Genomic DNA, 17,641 nt, shown 5'->3' with positions numbered 1-17,641 from the left:
GTTCACCTCAACCATTCATTCACTCTTCATATGAACTTTTTGTCATCATTCATTCAGTAATAAATAATGTAGCAACAGGTGGATTTGTGTTAAGATGACACTGCTTTGCATCTCACATGGGCACCTACTGACATCAAGTCATCCCGTGATTGACCTAGAGAGGTGAAATCAAGATGTTTATTGATTTAGAATGATGAACATCTGATTTGTGGAAATGTACTTTTTGAAATATCTTTGAGGGGTATAGATACCCCCCCCCCCCCCCCCCCATGACAAAAATTATCAGTTTCTCTGATTTTACTATTTTATAGGTATGTGTTTGGGTAAAATGAATATTTTTGTTTCATTCTATAAACTATTGACAACATTTCTCCCAAATTAAAATATTGTCATTTAGAGCATTTATTTGCAGAAAATGACAACTGATCCTCCACCAAATTTCAGTGGGTGCAAGACTTGGAGAGGCCTACAAGCCACAGTGTCTCGCATCCACTGTGAAATTTGGTGGAGGATCGGTGATGATCTAGGGGTGCTTCAGCAAAGCTGGAATCGGGCAGATTTGCATGAATCAAGCCACTAACAAGGTTGTCCTGGAAGAAAACTTGCTTCCTTCTGCTCTGACAATGTTCGCCAACTCTGAGGATTGGTTTTTCCAGCCGGACAATGCTCCATGCCACACAGCCAGGTTAATCAAGGTGTGGATGGAGGACCACCAACTCAAGACCCTGTCATGGCCAGCCCAGTCTCCAGACCTGAACCCCATTGAAAACCTCTGGAATGTGATCAAGAGGAAGATGGATGGTCACAAGCCATCAAACAAAGCCGAGCTGCTTGAATTTTGATGCACCAGGAGTGCATCAATGATGTCACTCGCTGCTGGTGATTCTCTGATCCACCTCTACGCAGACGACACCATTCTGTATACTTCTGGCCCTTCTTTGGACACTGTTAACTAACTGCCAGACAAGCTTCAATGCCATAAAACTTCTGTGGCTTCCAACTGCTCTTAAATGCAAGTAAAACTAAATGCATGCTCTTCAACTGATCACTTCCCGCACCTGCCTGCCCGTCCAGCATCACTACTCTGGACGGTTCTGACTTAGAATATGTGGACAACTACAAATACCTAGATGTCTGGCTAGACTGTAAACTCTCCTTCCAGACTCACATTAAGCATCTCAGATCCAAAATTACATCTAGAATCGGCTTCCTATTTCACAATAAAGCATCCTTCACTCATGCTGCCAAACAACTGACCATCCTACCGATCCTCGACTTTGGCGATGTCATCTATAAAATAGCCTCCAACACTACTCAACAAATTGGATGTAGTCTATCACAGTGCCATCCGCTTTGTCACCAAAGCCCCATATATCACCCACCACTGCGACCTGTATGCTCTCGTTGGCTGGCCATCGCTTCATACTCGTCGCCAAACACACTGGCTCCAGGTCATCTACAAGTCTCTTCTAGGTAAAGCCCTGCCTTATCTCAGCTCACTGGTCACCATAGCCGAACCCACCCGTAGCACGCGCTCCAGCAGGTATATTTCACTGGTCACCCCCAAAGCCAATTCCTCCTTTGGCTGCCTTTCCTTCCAGTTCTCTGCTGCCAATGACTGGAACAAATTGCAAAAATCACTGAAGCTGGAGACCCATATCTCCCTCACTAGCTTTAAGCACCAGCTGTCAGAGCAGCTCACAGATCACTGCACCTGTACATAGCCCATCTGTAAACAGCCCATCCAACTACCTCATCCCCATACTGTATTTATTTATTTATCTTGCTCCTTTGCACCCCAGTATCCTTTGCACCCCAGTATCTACCATTCCAGTGTCTAATTGCTATATTGTAATTACTTCGCCACCATGGCCTATTTATTGCCTTACCTCCCTTATCTTACCTCATTTGCATTTGCATTCTTTTTTCTACTGTATTATTGACTGTATGTTTGTTTATTCCATGTATAACTCTGTGTTGTTGTATATGTCAAACTGCTGTGCTTTATCTTGGCCAGGTCGCAGTTGTAAATGAGAACTTGTTCTCAACTAGCCTACCTGGTTAAAAAAAGGTGAAATAAAAAATAAAATAAATAAAGTCACTAAACATCAATGTGAAAGACTGGTGGAGAGCATGCCAACACGCATGAAAGCTGTCATTGAAAATCAGGGTCATTCCACCAAATATTGAATCTGAACTCTTCCTAAGTTAAAACATTAGTATTGTTTTCTTTGCATTATTTGAGGTCTGACAACACCGCATCTATTTTGTTATTTTTACCAGTTGTCATTTTCTGCAAATAAATGCTCTAAATGACAATATTTTTATTTGGATTTTGTGAGAAATGTCAGTAGTTTATAGAAAAAAACAAAAAATTTAATTTTACCCAAAAACATACCCATAAAATATAAAACCAGAGAAACTGATAATTTTGCAGTGGTATCTTAATTTTTTCCAGAGCTGTGTATATATATATATATATATATATATATTATTTTTTGTTTGTTGTTGTTGTTGAGAATACAGTGCCTTGCGAAAGTATTCGGCTCCCTTGAACTTTGCGACCTTTTGCCACATTTCAGGCTTCAAACATAAAGATATAAAACTGTATTTTTTTGTGAAGAATCAACAACAAGTGGGACACAATCATGAAGTGGAACGACATTTATTGGATATTTCAAACTTTTTTAACAAATCAAAAACTGAAAAATTGGGCATGCAAAATTATTCAGCCCCTTTACTTTCAGTGCAGCAAACTCTCTCCAGAAGTTCAGTGAGGATCTCTGAATGATCCAATGTTGACCTAAATGACTAATGATGATAAATACAATCCACCTGTGTGTAATCAAGTCTCCGTATAAATGCACCTGCGCTGTGATAGTCTCAGAGGTCTGTTAAAAGCGCAGAGAGCATCATGAAGAACAAGGAACACACCAGGCAGGTCCGAGATACTGTTGTGAAGAAGTTTAAAGCCGGATTTGGATACAAAAAGATTTCCCAAGCTTTAAACATCCCAAGGAGCACTGTGCAAGCGATAATATAAAATAATATAAAATATAAAAAAGTTTGAAATATCCAATAAATGTCGTTCCACTTCATGATTGTGTCCCACTTGTTGTTGATTCTTCACAAAAAAATACAGTTTTATATCTTTATGTTTGAAGCCTGAAATGTGGCAAAAGGTCGCAAAGTTCAAGGGGGCCGAAGACTTTCGCAAGGCACTGTATATATATACAGTACCAGTGAAAAGTTTGGACACACCTACTCATGCAAGGGTTTTTCTTTATTTGTACTATTTTCTACATTGTAGAATAATAGTGAAGACATCAACACTATGAAATAACACATATGGAATCATGTAGTAACCAAAAAAAGTGTTAAACAAATCAAAATATATTTTAAATTTGAGATTCTTCAAAGTAGCCACCTTTTGCCTTGATGACAGCTTTGGCATTCTCTCAACCAGCTTCATGATATAGTCACCTGGAATGCATTTCAATTAACAGGTATGCTTTTTTTAAAGTTCATTTGTGGAATTTCTTTCCTTAATGCTTTTGAGCCAATCAGTTGTGCTGTGACAAGGTAGGGGTGGTATACAGAATATTGCCCTATTTGGTAAAAGACCAAGACAATATTATGGCAAGAACAGTTCAAATAAGCAAAGATAAATTACAGTCTATCATTACTTTAAGACAGTCAATCCGGACAATTTCAAGAACTTCTAAAGTTTCTTTAAGTGCAGTCGAAAAAACCATCAAGCGCTATGATGAAACTGGCTCTTATGAGGACCGCCACAGGAAAGGAAGACCCAGAGTTACCTCTGCTGCAGAGGATAAGTTCATTAGAGTTACCAGCCTCAGAAATTGCAGCCCAAATAAATGCTTAACAGAGTTCAAGTAACAGACACATCTCAACATCAAATGTTCAGAGGAGACTAAGTGAACCAGGCCTTCATGGTCGAATTGCTGCAAAGAAACCACTACCAAAGGACACCAATAAGAAGAAGAGACTTGCTTGGGCCAAGAAACACAAGTAATGGACATTAGGCTGGTGGAAATGTGTCCTTTGGTCTGAGTCCAAATTTGAGATTTTTGGTTCCAACCGTCATCTTTGTGAGATGCAGAGTAGGTGAATGGATGATCTCCGCAAGTGTAGTTCCCACCGTGAAGCATTGAGGAGGAGGTGTGATGGTGCTTTGCTGGTGACACTGTCAGTGATTTATTTTGAATTCAAGGCACACTTAACCAGCATGGCTACCACAGCATTCTGCAACGATACACCATCCCATCTGGTTTGCGCTTAGTGGGACTATCATTTGTTTTCAACAGGACAATGACCCAACACACCTCCAGGCTGTGTAAGGGCTATTTTACCAAGAATGAGAGTGCAGGAGTGCAGATGACCTGGCCTCCACAATCCCCCGACCTCAACCCAATTGAGATGGTTCGGGATGAGTTGGACTGCAGAGTGAAGGAAAAGCAGCCAACAAGTGCTCAGCATATGTGTAGAAAATAGTAAAAAAAATAAAGAAAAACCCTTGAATGAGTAGGTGTCCAAACTTTTGACTGGTACTGTGTGGAAATATATATATATAATTAATTTGTTACAAATCAGACTAGTCTAAAAAGGGTATTACTTAGCAGGGTTGGGGTTAGTTCCACAAATTATATTAAAATTAAATTCCCTCCCTGTAAATTCCATTTAATTAAATTCAAATTCCATGTCAGTTTAGAGAATTCAATTCCTCTCAATCCAGTGTTAGGTATATTCCAAGAATTAAATTACCAATTTCATATTATCCACAATGCCACAAATTCTCATTTGAATTCAATTCCATCAGGCTTTCAGGCTGATAATGTCACCGTTCAGACAGTCTAGCTATACTGGAAATATAGAAATACGAGCTGGAATGATTTAAAACAAATCCTGCAGTAAATTTTTTATACTTGTGCATTAATTAAATTAACTGGGAAATGTACACATTGAATTCCAATTGAATTCCAAAGATTCGTTTTTATTTTACAATTCCAACTCAAACAGTCAAATTCCATAACTTGAAGATTGTTGAATTGGAATTGAATTCAATGTAAATTCTCCACTTCATGAGTGAATTCAAGAATTGAATTGGAATTTCAAATTAAATTGGAATTGACCCCAAACCTGTTACTAAGGCCTAGATTAAATCCGTAGCACAGAAGATCCATCTTATTGCGCGATTAACATTTAAAGGTAATTTTTCTGTGAATGTGGGAACATTGCCTTTAAATTTAAAATGTTTACTATGTTAAATGAAAGTTGAAATTAGATATGAATTCTATTTTGGTTATTGTAATAGGGAAATTGGTGGAGCTCCACTTCCTTCCTAGTTCAGTCCAGGGTCCCTCTGTTTGTCCTCAGTAGAGTCTCCCCATCTGGGCTCGGGGAAACTGGGACCTGGGGTTGTACTCCGGAGCTGAGTAGAGGGGAGCAGGTGAACTGGGCACAGGATACCCAGACATGCCTTCTCTCTAGAAGATAGAAACAGATCTCATGTCAAAACACTGCTTTCTATATCAGCCTGGTCATCTAGGGGCTAACTAACATGGACCTTTAGGCTAAGATTAAAGCCATGTTTCAGCCACAGTTTCACCCTACAGTTTGCTTGTCCAGTTGATCAGTTGAATGTATCATACTGTTCAATAGAGGGAAGCAATCACTCACCATCATGCCATTGTATCCAGGTGGGGGCTGTGTTGGTCTCATATGCTGGTCGTCATAACGGTCTGGAGGTGGAGCTCTGTCTTCATACGGGTTCCTTGGTGATGGAGACTTGGGATAGGGGTTACCCAGGGGCTGTGTCATACCTGTAGCATAGCTGACAGTTCAAAACAATACTTATAATGTTGTTGAAAGGGCACATGATCATATAACTTGACATGGAACAAAGTACTGTAGCCGATTGAAAGCACACAAATCAAAAGAAACAGGCTTGTATGGCTGACTCCCAGGGTTGGCTAAAAATGATCTATTTAAAGTAGGTTGCATACTGCTTGGTGAAGAGCTGAGAGAGCATAAAGATCAACATTTCAACAGTAGATTTTTTTTGTCAAAAACAAAAGATAAAATAACATGCTGGAAATGGGTATGGATAACGTCAGTGTCATGCTCCTCAAAGCACTGGATGACTACTAATACTGTGTAGAGGGAGCATTGTCCTGTTGTCGTCTCTAATTTTGTTGAACTTTTTGTCTATCACAGAGAATTGTATGTTAACACAAACAAAATGTGTACAACATCACTGCCATTGAACAAAGTATTACACTGAAAAACACAAAACTAGCTTACTTGTATGGCTGGCTTGGAGGATAGGCCAAAGACGATCTATCTAAAGAGGGTCTGTTTGGTGAAGGGCTAAGAGAATAGAATAAAGAGAACAATATAGTAAACGGGATAATTTTTTCTTTTTTGAAAAGAGGACCACAGTAATTCCTGATTACTTTTGGGGGTTTATTTAACTAAGTTTAAAAAATGGTTTGCTTAGAATGCATTTTGGATACATTCCATTTGACAGTCTTACATGGGCTTACCTGTACGGCTGGCTTGTGAGGTTTGTCAAAGACGATCTATCTAAAGTGGGCCGCATGCCGTTTGGTTGGGGGCTAAGAGAGTAGAGAGATCAACATTTCAATTAAAGCACATTATAACATTGCAGACCAAATAAGGATCCCCATAATGAGTGAAAGTGAAAACCAGTGGCATGTTGAATTTTGTTCAGACAGCTAACCTGTAAGGGCTGTTGGGTAAGTTGGCCATGGGAAACCTCTCCTGGATGGGCTGAATACTGGAGGGCTTTGGCCGATTCTTCAGAAATAAGACAAATAGAGACCGTTGCTCAGGGCAATGTTTACTGTTCAAAATGTAAAAATGTTGCTTGACAGTGTAATAAACTAAAACAGAGATTGTTGCTACATAATCTAATGGGGCAATATAATGTACAATAACAAAGACAAGGAAATGCTTCAATATTGTGGTGCGAAACTCCTGGTGAAATGCAAAGCACATAGAATTAAACAGGTTTCACTAGATAACTGTTCATTCTGATCAAACAGGCTTTTTACATGGACGATACATTGAAGATAATATACGACAATAACTTGAAACAATAGAACACTATGGAAAATCAAAGAAACCGGGCCTAGTTTTCATAGCAGATTTTGAAAAGGCTTTTGATAAAGTATGATTACAATTTATATTTTCAGTAGCAGTCAAAAGTTTGGACACACCTACTCATTCAAGGGTTTTTCTTTACTTTTAGTATTTTATACATTGTAGAATAGTTTTGAAGACATCAAAACTATGAAATAACACATACAAAAATATATTGTACGTTTTAGATTCCTCAATGTAGCCACCCTTTGCCTTGATGACAGCTTTGCACTCTTGGCATTCTCTGAACCAGCTTCACCTGGAATGCTTTTCCAACCGTCTTGAAGGAGTTCACACATATGCTGAGCACTTATTGACTGCTTTTCCTTCACTCTGCGGTCCAACTCATCCCAAACCATCTCAGTTGGGTTGAGGTTGGGTGATTGTAAAGTCCAGGTAATCTGATGCAGCACTCCATCACTCTCCTTCTTGGTCAAATAGCCCTTACACAGCCTGGAGGTGTCATTGTCCTGTTGAAAACAAATGATAGTCCCACTAAGCGCAAACCAGATGAGATGGCGTATTGCTGAAGAATGCTGTGGTAGCCATGCTGGTTAAGTGTGGGTTGAATTCAAAATAAATCACTGACAGTGTCACCAACAGGGCACCCACAGACCATCACACCTCCTCCTCCATGCTTCACTCTGGGAACCACACATGCAGAGATCATCCGTTCACCTACTCTGGTCTCACAAAGACACGGCGGTTGTAACCAAAAATCTCAAATTTGGACTCATCAGACGAAAGGACAGATTTCCACCAGTCTAACGTCCTTTGCTCGTGTTTCTTGACCCAAGCAAATCTATTCTTCTTATTGGTGTCCTTTAGTAGTGGTTTCTTTGCAGAAATTCGACCATGAAGGCCTGATTCACACAGTCTCCTCTGAACAGTTGATGTTGAGAAGTGTCTGTTACTTGAACTCTGTAAAGCATTTATTTGGGCTGCAATTTCTGAGGCCGGTAACTCTAATGAACTTATTCTCTGCAGCAGAGGTAACTCTGGGTCTTCCTTTCCTGTGGCGGTCCTCATGAGAGTCAATTTCGTCATAGTGCTTGATGTTTTTTTTCGACTGCACTTGAAGAAACTTTCAAAGTTCTTGAAATTTTCCAGATTAACTGACCTTCATGTCTTAAAGTAATGATAGACTGTCATTTCTCTTTTCTTATTTGAGCTGTTCTTGCTATAATATGGACTTTGTATATTACCAAATAGGGCTATCTTCTGTATACCACCACTACCTTGTCACAACACAACTGATTGGCTCAAGCGCATTAAGGAGGAGAGGAATTCCACAAATGAACTTTTAATCAGGCACACCTGTTAATTGAAATGCATTCCAGGTGACTACATCATGAAGCTGGTTGAGAGAATACCAAGAGTGTGCAAAGCTGTCATCAAGGCAAAGGGTGGTTACTTTGAAGAATCTCAAATTTAAAATATATTTAGTTTATATAACACTTTTTTGGTTACTAAATGATTCCTTATGTTTTTTCATAGTTTTGATGTCTTCAATATTATTCTACAATGTAGAAAAAACTATATGAAAAAAAATAAATAATGAAAAATCCTTGAATGAGTAGGTGTGTCCAAATATTTCACTGGTACTTACTGTAGATATCTATATACATAAAAAAAATATATATATATATATATATATATACAGTGCCTTGCGAAAGTATTCGGCCCCCTTGAACTTTGCGACCTTTTGCCACATTTCAGGCTTCAAACATAAAGATATAAAACTGTATTTTTTTGTGAAGAATCAACAACAAGTGGGACACAATCATGAAGTGGAACGACATTTATTGGATATTTCAAACTTTTTTAACAAATCAAAAACTGAAAAATTGGGCGTGCAAAATTATTCAGCCCCTTTACTTTCAGTGCAGCAAACTCTCTCCAGAAGTTCAGTGAGGATCTCTGAATGATCCAATGTTGACCTAAATGACTAATGATGATAAATACAATCCACCTGTGTGTAATCAAGTCTCCGTATAAATGAACCTGCACTGTGATAGTCTCAGAGGTCCGTTAAAAGCGCAGAGAGCATCATGAAGAACAAGGAACACACCAGGCAGGTCCGAGATACTGTTGTGAAGAAGTTTAAAGCCGGATTTGGATACAAAAAGATTTCCCAAGCTTTAAACATCCCAAGGAGCACTGTGCAAGCGATAATATTGAAATGGAAGGAGTATCAGACCCCTGCAAATCTACCAAGACCTGGCCGTCCCTCTAAACTTTCAGCTCATACAAGGAGAAGACTGATCAGAGATGCAGCCAAGAGGCCCATGATCACTCTGGATGAACTGCAGAGATCTACAGCTGAGGTGGGAGACTCTGTCCATAGGACAACAATCAGTCGTATATTGCACAAATCTGGCCTTTATGGAAGAGTGGCAAGAAGAAAGCCATTTCTTAAAGATATCCATAAAAAGTGTTGTTTAAAGTTTGCCACAAGCCACCTGGGAGACACACCAAACATGTGGAAGAAGGTGCTCTGGTCAGATGAAACCAAAATTGAACTTTTTGGCAACAATGCAAAACGTTATGTTTGGCGTAAAAGCAACACACCATCCCCACTGTCAAACATGGGGGTGGCAGCATCATGGTTTGGGCCTGCTTTTCTTCAGCAGGGACAGGGAAGATGGTTAAAATTGATGGGAAGATGGATGGAGCCAAATACAGGACCATTCTGGAAGAAAACCTGATGGAGTCTGCAAAAGACCTGAGACTGGGACGGAGATTTGTCTTCCAACAAGACAATGATCTAAAACATAAAGTAAAATCTACAATGGAATGGTTAAAAAATAAACATAACCAGGTGTTAGAATGGCCAAGTCAAAGTCCAGACCTGAATCCAATCGAAAATCTGTGGAAAGAACTGAAAACTGCTGTTCACAAATGCTCTCCATCCAACCTCACTGAGCTCGAGCTGTTTTGCAAGGAGGAATGGGAAAAAATTTCAGTCTCTCGATGTGCAAAACTGATAGAGACATACCCCAAGCGACTTGCAGTTGTAATCGCAGCAAAAGGTGGCGCTACAAAGTATTAACTTAAGGGGGCTGAATAATTTTGCACGCCCAATTTTTCAGTTTTTGATTTGTTAAAAAAGTTTGAAATATCCAATAAATGTCGTTCCACTTCATGATTGTGTCCCACTTGTTGTTGATTCTTCACAAAAAAATACAGTTTTATATCTTTATGTTTGAAGCCTGAACTGTGGCAAAAGGTCGCAAAGTTCAAGGGGGCCGAATACTTTCGCAAGGCACTGTATATATATATATATATATGTATTTCTGTTACCAGAACACTGTGTAAAAAAGTGCCATGCATGTATGTATGTATGTATGTAATATGTAAAATGTATATGTAAAATGTATGTATGTATGTATATGTAAAATGTATATGTAAAATGTATGTATGTATGTAATATGTAAAATGTATTGGTAAAATGTATGTATGTATGTAATATGTAAAATGTATATGTAAAATGTATGTATGTATGTAATATGTAAAATGTATATGTAAAATGTATGTATTGGTAGCAAAAAAGCTGTAAAAACAAAAGTTATTTTTGTCCTCCGAAGAGGGGGTTAATTATAAAAATACAAATTAGACAAAAAAAATTGAAGACAAAGGAATTCTGGACTATTCAGCTATGTACAATAGCCATGGCGATGTAAATCATCCTGTGATTTGTACCAGTGCAAAGGCTGTTTCTCGCCATCTCCTATGGTCACTAGAGTTTAGTACCCTGTGATTTGGTTGGTTTTATGACCTTAGAAGAATACCTGCAGTTGAATTTATCTGAGGTAAAAGATTAACTCATAATTGCTGGGAGATAAAGAATCCCTAATTTAGCAAGATCTCTGGATCTGTCATCACCATTGGAAATATCATTATACTATATGTTGGTCAAATACCATGTGGAGATTTAAGTAAAGGACTCAAGCTACTCACCGGCATGTCTGAGGCAAACACAGTGTTGGTGAACATGTCATCTTGGTTATTTCTATCATATGTTGTTGGTGACATTGCATTATTTGTGTAACTGAAAAGAGTGAAATATACATTATAAATATATGATAAGTGTCTAGTCATTTCAAACCTGAAACAAGACTGTGGACAAATGTACCCTACAGAGGGTAGTGCATACGCCCAGTACATCAATGGGGCTAAGCTGCCTGCCATCCAGGACCTCTACACCAGGCGGTGTCAGAGGAAGGCCCTATAAATTGTCAAAGACCCCAGCCACCCCAGTCATAGAATGTTTTCTCTACTACCACATGGCAACCCTAACCCTAACCGGAGCGCCAAGTCTAGGACAAAAAGGCTTCTCAACAGTTTTTACCCCGAAGTCATAAGACTCCTGAACAAGTAATCAAATGGCTACCTGGACTATTTCTTTACTTATCTATTGTTCACCTAATACCTATTTTTTACTTAAAAATCACACTGTTGGTTAGAGCCTGTAAGTAAGCATTTCACTGTAAGGTCCTTTGTACCTGTTGTATTCGGCGCACGTGACAAATAAACTTTGATTTTGATTTGATCTGAATCAATTCTGTTAAATGTTTTTAACAAGCTTATTTCCTGATACTAGGTGTCATGTACTGTCATGTTGTGTCTTGTCTCTGTCCTTTCCCTTCACCCTGTCTCCCTCTGCTGGTCGTTGTTAGGTTACCTTTTCTCCCCCGCTTTCCCCCAGCTGTTCCTTGTCTCCTCTTGACTACCTCGTCACCCCTTCTCCCACCTGTTCCCCTTTTCCCTCTGATTAGTCCCCTATATCTCTCTCTGTTTTTGTTCCTGTCCTTGTCGGATTCTTGTTTGTTGTGTTTCATGCCTGAACCAGACTGTCGTCATGTTTGCTGTAACCTTGTCTTGTCCTGTCGGAATCTGCCGGTCCGTCTGAGCCTACCTATGTTTGGTAATTAAAGAAGCTCTGTTTAAGTTAATTCGCTTTTGGGTCCTCATTCACGCACCGTAACACTAGGTGCCATACAATGTGCAAAACACATGGAAATAATTAGCCTTGTCCAAACCCTCTCCCCCTCTCACCCCTCTGTCCGATCCTTTTGTTTCTCAGCTGGTTTCCTTGAGTAATGGACACACTGGACCGTCACACCAACAATAGCAGCCAGGGCCAATCCTGGTAGAGTTGCTACCAGGGCGAAAGTCAAGATGGTCCACTCAAAGTCACAATTCTCCCCTATGTACCACGTGTTTATGTAGTTGTTACACCTGAAAAGGAACACAACAGCAAATTCTGAATACTTTTCTAATTAGGTCTGATGCCAAAACCCCAAATATAAAAATATATACAAATATGCACTGAGTATACAAAACACTAAGAACACCTGCTCTTTCCATGACCTAGACTGACCAGGTGAATCCAGGTGAAAGCTATGATCCCTTATTGATGTCACTTGTTAAGGCAGAGATCGAAATGTACACAATAGTTACCCAGAGAAAAATTAGGGAGGGTCATGTTTTTTCAATTTCAGGCAGGGGGAGGGTTTAGTATTTATTTATTTTTGTCCAGGGCAGGGTCATGTAATTATTAATTGATTAAATTATTATAGTAGGCTATCTCATGGCTTTACGAAAAGCATGCTCGGAAAAGCACGGGGTGAAGTTATATTTCTAATGTTATTTTTTCCCAATCATGAGCCCGGCCTGCCCTGCTCTTGCTGATGTAAAACCTTTTGTACTGCCTAACCGATGACTGTACTGTGTACGTTGGCACTTCAGGAGGCGAGAGAGAGAAAAAAGCCATATATGTGAGCACGGACTACGCATACTGATGTCCTGTTCAGTTTGAGAGGGAGAGCATGAAGGTGAGAAGGGGGACCGTAGGTAAGCTTGCTACAGATTTAATTGATTTGAATAAAAACAATGTTTCTTTGCCCATAATGAAACTATTTATCAGAGTTATTGACCTCACATAAGCCATATTCGAGTAATTTACAAAACTTGCATTACTATGAAGCGGCAGCCGTGGAGATGGACAGTATATGGGTGCTGAATAGGCTAATTCGAGAAGGCCTAATTCATTTAAACAGTCTTCATATTGTAATTTAAGTTAGGTAAATTACTCGATTGTAATTTAGGCTATTAACAACAAGAGGTATTTGTGTTGGATAATATTTCTTCATATTCAAGAAATTATCGAAAAGCATACCTGTTTGACAGACAAAATGATAGTCTACTATCCAAACATAATAGCCCATAGATGTAGCTATGCTCTCTTGGGCAAATACATGAAACAAGCTCCAGTAGGCTAATCATTTTGAGTGTGGACTGTATTAATGTACTGTATTGTAATATATGGACTGGACTTACGCTCCTCGTTCAAACCATGATGCTGGGAGAGAACATGCGATCATGGTGCAGGACATGTGGCCTAAAAAAATTACAATTATACATGTAGGCTAGTGAATTTGATTTTAATTTTGAAATATAATAGGGCCTGTTTTACATTTATATAATTAGTAGGCTGAGCATATACACCTTTCATAATATTTCCCGTAGCCAACCGACTCTTTTTCTCTCTGTTGTTGCTTCATTCCTTCCTGGCTTTAACAGTTAAAATAAATACGCTTTGTTGTCCTTATCTTCATCATTGTAATAAATAATATAGGACTAGAATAAGATGCAGACGGCTTTCATTTATCTTCATTAAGATTGAATCGTTATGGTTTCTGAATAAATAACTGCTATAGCCTACCGCCATCACGCGTTGGCTCTTCTTTCAAACTACCCGTGACTGCTGTGTTTAACATTCAGAGAATAAGAGCTTGCATCTTTCATCGAATATTAGTATAAATGTCCAGCAAAGCTATTCTAGTCTAGCTTCTCCTGCGTCTCCAAGAGCTAAATATCATTTTTGTAAGGAGAGAGGCCAGCAGAGCACAAGTACTATTTTGACTGGTACTGTATATAAACTCAGCAACAACAAAAAACGCCCTCTGACTGTCAACAGCGATACTTTTCAACTAACTTAACATGTGTACATATTTGTATGAACATAACAAGATTCAACTACTGAGACATAAACTCATTTCCACAGACATGTAACTAACAGAAAGGTAATAATGTGTGTGTGTGTGTGGGGGGGGGGGGGGGGGGTCAAAATCAAAAGTAACAGTCAGTATCTGGTGTGATCACCAGCTACAGTAAGTACTGCAGTGCATCTCCTCCTCATGGATTGCACCAGATTTCCCCGTTCTTGCTGTGAGATGTTACCCTCTCTTCCACCAAGGCACCTGCAAGTTCCCAGACATTTCTGGGGGGAATGGCCCTAGCCCTCACCCTCCGATCCAACAGGTCCCAGACATGCTCAATGGGATTGAGATCCGGGCTATTCGCTGGCCATGGCAGAACACTGACATTCCTGTCTTGCAGGAAATCACGCACAGAACGAGCAGTATGGCTGATGGAATTGTCATGCTGGAGGGTCGTGTCAGGATGAGCCTGCAGGAAGCGTACCACATGAGGGAGGAGGATGTCTTCCCTGTAACACACAGCGTTGAGATTGCCTGCAATGACAACAAGCTCAGTCCAATGATGCTGTGACACACCGCCCCAGACCATGACGGACCCTCCACATCCAAATCGATCCCGCTCCAGCGACGGTGGGTTTGTGCCCAGAGGTGGAGTTGTTGCCGGTGATGTCTGGTGAAGACCTGCCTTACAACAGGCCTACAAGACCTCAGTCCAGCCTTTCTCAGCCTATTGCGGACAGTCTGAGCACTGATGGAGTGATTGTGCGTTCCTGGTGTAACTCGGGCAGTTGTTGTTGCCATCCTGTACCTGTCCCGCAAGTGTGCTGTTCGGATGTACCGATCCTGTGCAGGTGTTGTTACACGTGGCCTGCCACTGGGAGGACGATCAGCTGTCCATCCTGTCTCCCTGTAGCGCTGTCTTAGGCGTCTCACAGTACAGACATTGCAATTCATTGCCCTGGCAATATATATATAAACTCTTCAAAAAAAGAAACGTCCCTGTATATATATATTATATATATATATATTATTTTTTGTGTCTGCATAATATGCATAAAAATGTATTTGGGAACATTATTCAATTGTATTCCATGATATTGTTGTTACAAACTGGATTTGTGTTGACTGTGATATTCTTGGGAAGTAGGGTCTAAGGGCAAACACTGAATATCATAGAGACAAACCAGGCCTACCTGATGATATGCGGCTGCTGTATTCAACATTGATTGGCTTTCTCTCTAATTCATTGCATGATACTTCAGTTGTAACTGGTTCTGTTGCGCTCCATTTTTGCAGTTGACAGACAACTTTAGCACTGTTACAAACTTAGACTCTTATTTTTGAACAACAGCTTGTATAGAAATCTAAATGTCTCTGGTGCTGCAGCATGCGCTAATTCGTTGTCATGCTCTGCGGTAGTATTAAAACAGACTCTACTTGTCTCCACTCATGTAAAAGGACATATAATTGTATGAAATGCATTTATAAAAAGCAATTTTTTTTCAAGGACCGCAAGTAAGATGGTAGATTCATGCAGTGCTTTTAGTGTAATAGATATCTTTTCACCCCTACCCTTGTCCACGGTGGTCTGCGAATCCACAACCTTCTTGTTACTTTGCCATGTAAAACTGCATATCTAAGGCTCTGGTCTGTCGTAGGAGTGAAGGTAAATGGTAGGCATGTTCTCTGCTATCAACTTTATGTTTTAATTAGTATATGGCAGGGTTACTTTTTTTTTTTAAGCGTTCAGAGAGTGTAGGGTAAACAAAAATAACTCAATATTAGGAAGATGTTCCTAATGTTTGATATATGCAGTGTATATACAAATATTGAGGGAAAAGATTGTGGGAAATGCTGAAACATACCTACAAAATGCTTTATTGTCCTTACAGTAGCATTTGCTCTTGTCACTGCATTTAGGTGGTAAATGTGTCCTGCACACTTCAAAGTCCTTTATTCCTACACACAATGTCACTGGATGTAAAAACAAAACATGTAATTGAAACATTACATTTTTCAATTGTTTTGGCTAAACAACATCATGAGCAACTAAAGACACAATTTGATAAAGAACACTACCTTCAATCAAAGGGCCTAGCCAACAAAGAGCCTATAAAGCAGCAGGACATTGATTTAAATCTATATTTAACATGCCCATTTTAGAAGTGCCATCAGTAATGTTACAATATGCCATTTAGCAGACACTTTTATCCAAAGCAACTTAGTCATACATGCATACATTTTTATGTACAGGTGGTCCCGGGAATCAAACCCACTATACTGGTGTTCCAAGCATCATGCCCTACCAACTGAGCTACAGATGCTATATAACACAGATTTGCGTTCCAGATTTCTTCAAAAGATTGCATTGCAGAAAAAGATGCTACTCACGATCTGGTGTCGTATATTGTCCAATAACTGTGACAGGGAGCAGAAATATTAAACCCAGCAAAATATAGCCCTTCATCTTCACTCTTCTTACTGTACTATGACCAAATGTGTATGAGAGAAGTAATACCAGTCAAACATTTATAGCCTTCTCCCACGTCAGAGCAATACTCATGTTCAGATAATGAGACAATGTAAAGTTTATGGTTAGGCAGGGTATGATCACAAGTACTACCGTAATGATTAGAGTGGTTCTTCCCAATGTAGTGGGGTAGTTCCGTGAAATGAGTGCCTTTTGCATCCATTTGGTATTCGAAAGAGACATTGAACATCTAATAGTCAAAGTATATTATAAAAGCAGGTGAGCTGGTTCTACTATTTTCGGCCATTTTCTGGTGTGTGGCAGACCAGGGGGTTTGATCAAAAGGTTTACACTGATTAGACACGGACACAAGTGTGATAGCTCAGTTTCAAGCGTAGTTATTAAACCAATAAAGAAAAATAAAATAATAGGTATCCTCCAGGAGACCTCCTCCGGGTTACCGTCTTCTGGGCTCCGGGGTATTACTGTCCCCTTTGGGGGAAAAACCAGAGCCCCTTCGGTTCTAGCAGAACCCCCCGTCATGGACTGGGGGCGGTGTGTCACAGCATCATCGGACTGAGCTTGTTGTCATTGCAGGCAATCTCAACGCTGTGCGTTACAGGGAAAGACATCCTCCTCCCTCATGTGGTACCCTTCCTGCAGGCTCATCCTGACATGATCCTCCAGCATGACAATAAACGCAGTTGACAGTGAGAGGACATTTTTTGTTTTGCTGAGTTTAGCATATTTTGTCCACACACAAAGTCCTCAAGGAGGGAAACTTTATACTTGACACGTCATCTATGTGACTCCCTACAATAATAATCTGTTTACTGTGGAGCAGAGTTCATGTTGGGGCGGCAGCGTAGCCTAGTGGTTAGAGCATTAGCCTAATAACTGAAAGGTTACAAGTTCAAATCCCCTAGCTGACAAGGTACAAATCTGTTGTTCTGCCCCTGAACAATGCAGATAACCCACTGTT

At 39.8% G+C, this 17,641-nt stretch overlaps 1 protein-coding gene across 2 annotated transcripts; it reads right to left on the bottom strand.

Annotated features, from left to right (window-relative positions):
• Positions 1-3,264: 3,264 nt before the first annotated feature.
• Positions 3,265-16,728, bottom strand: LOC110537370 (uncharacterized). 2 transcript variants are annotated; one of them, XM_021623363.3, is made up of 9 exons: positions 16,581-16,728; positions 16,055-16,163; positions 12,244-12,426; positions 11,146-11,236; positions 6,764-6,840; positions 6,567-6,638; positions 6,325-6,390; positions 5,701-5,854; positions 3,265-5,507 (listed from the first exon to the last, which is right to left on the bottom strand). In XM_021623363.3, the coding sequence occupies exons 1-9, from the start codon at positions 16,654-16,656 to the stop codon at positions 5,394-5,396; spliced, it is 942 nt and encodes a 313-aa protein (XP_021479038.3). In that variant the 5' UTR covers positions 16,657-16,728; the 3' UTR covers positions 3,265-5,393. The 2 variants fall into 2 exon arrangements, with proteins under 2 accessions (XP_021479038.3, XP_090048311.1); XM_090192185.1 differs by lacking the exon at positions 16,055-16,163 and having other exon boundaries at positions 4,190-5,507; positions 16,581-16,693.
• Positions 16,729-17,641: the final 913 nt, after the last annotated feature.

Source organism: Oncorhynchus mykiss, chromosome 12 (assembly GCF_057628025.1).
Source record: "Oncorhynchus mykiss isolate SJ-2025 chromosome 12, ASM5762802v1, whole genome shotgun sequence".
In the NCBI taxonomy this organism is placed as follows: Eukaryota; Metazoa; Chordata; class Actinopteri; order Salmoniformes; family Salmonidae; genus Oncorhynchus; species Oncorhynchus mykiss.
The sequence above is the reverse complement of the archived record's forward strand: the minus strand, read 5'-3'. Positions and strand labels throughout refer to the sequence as shown.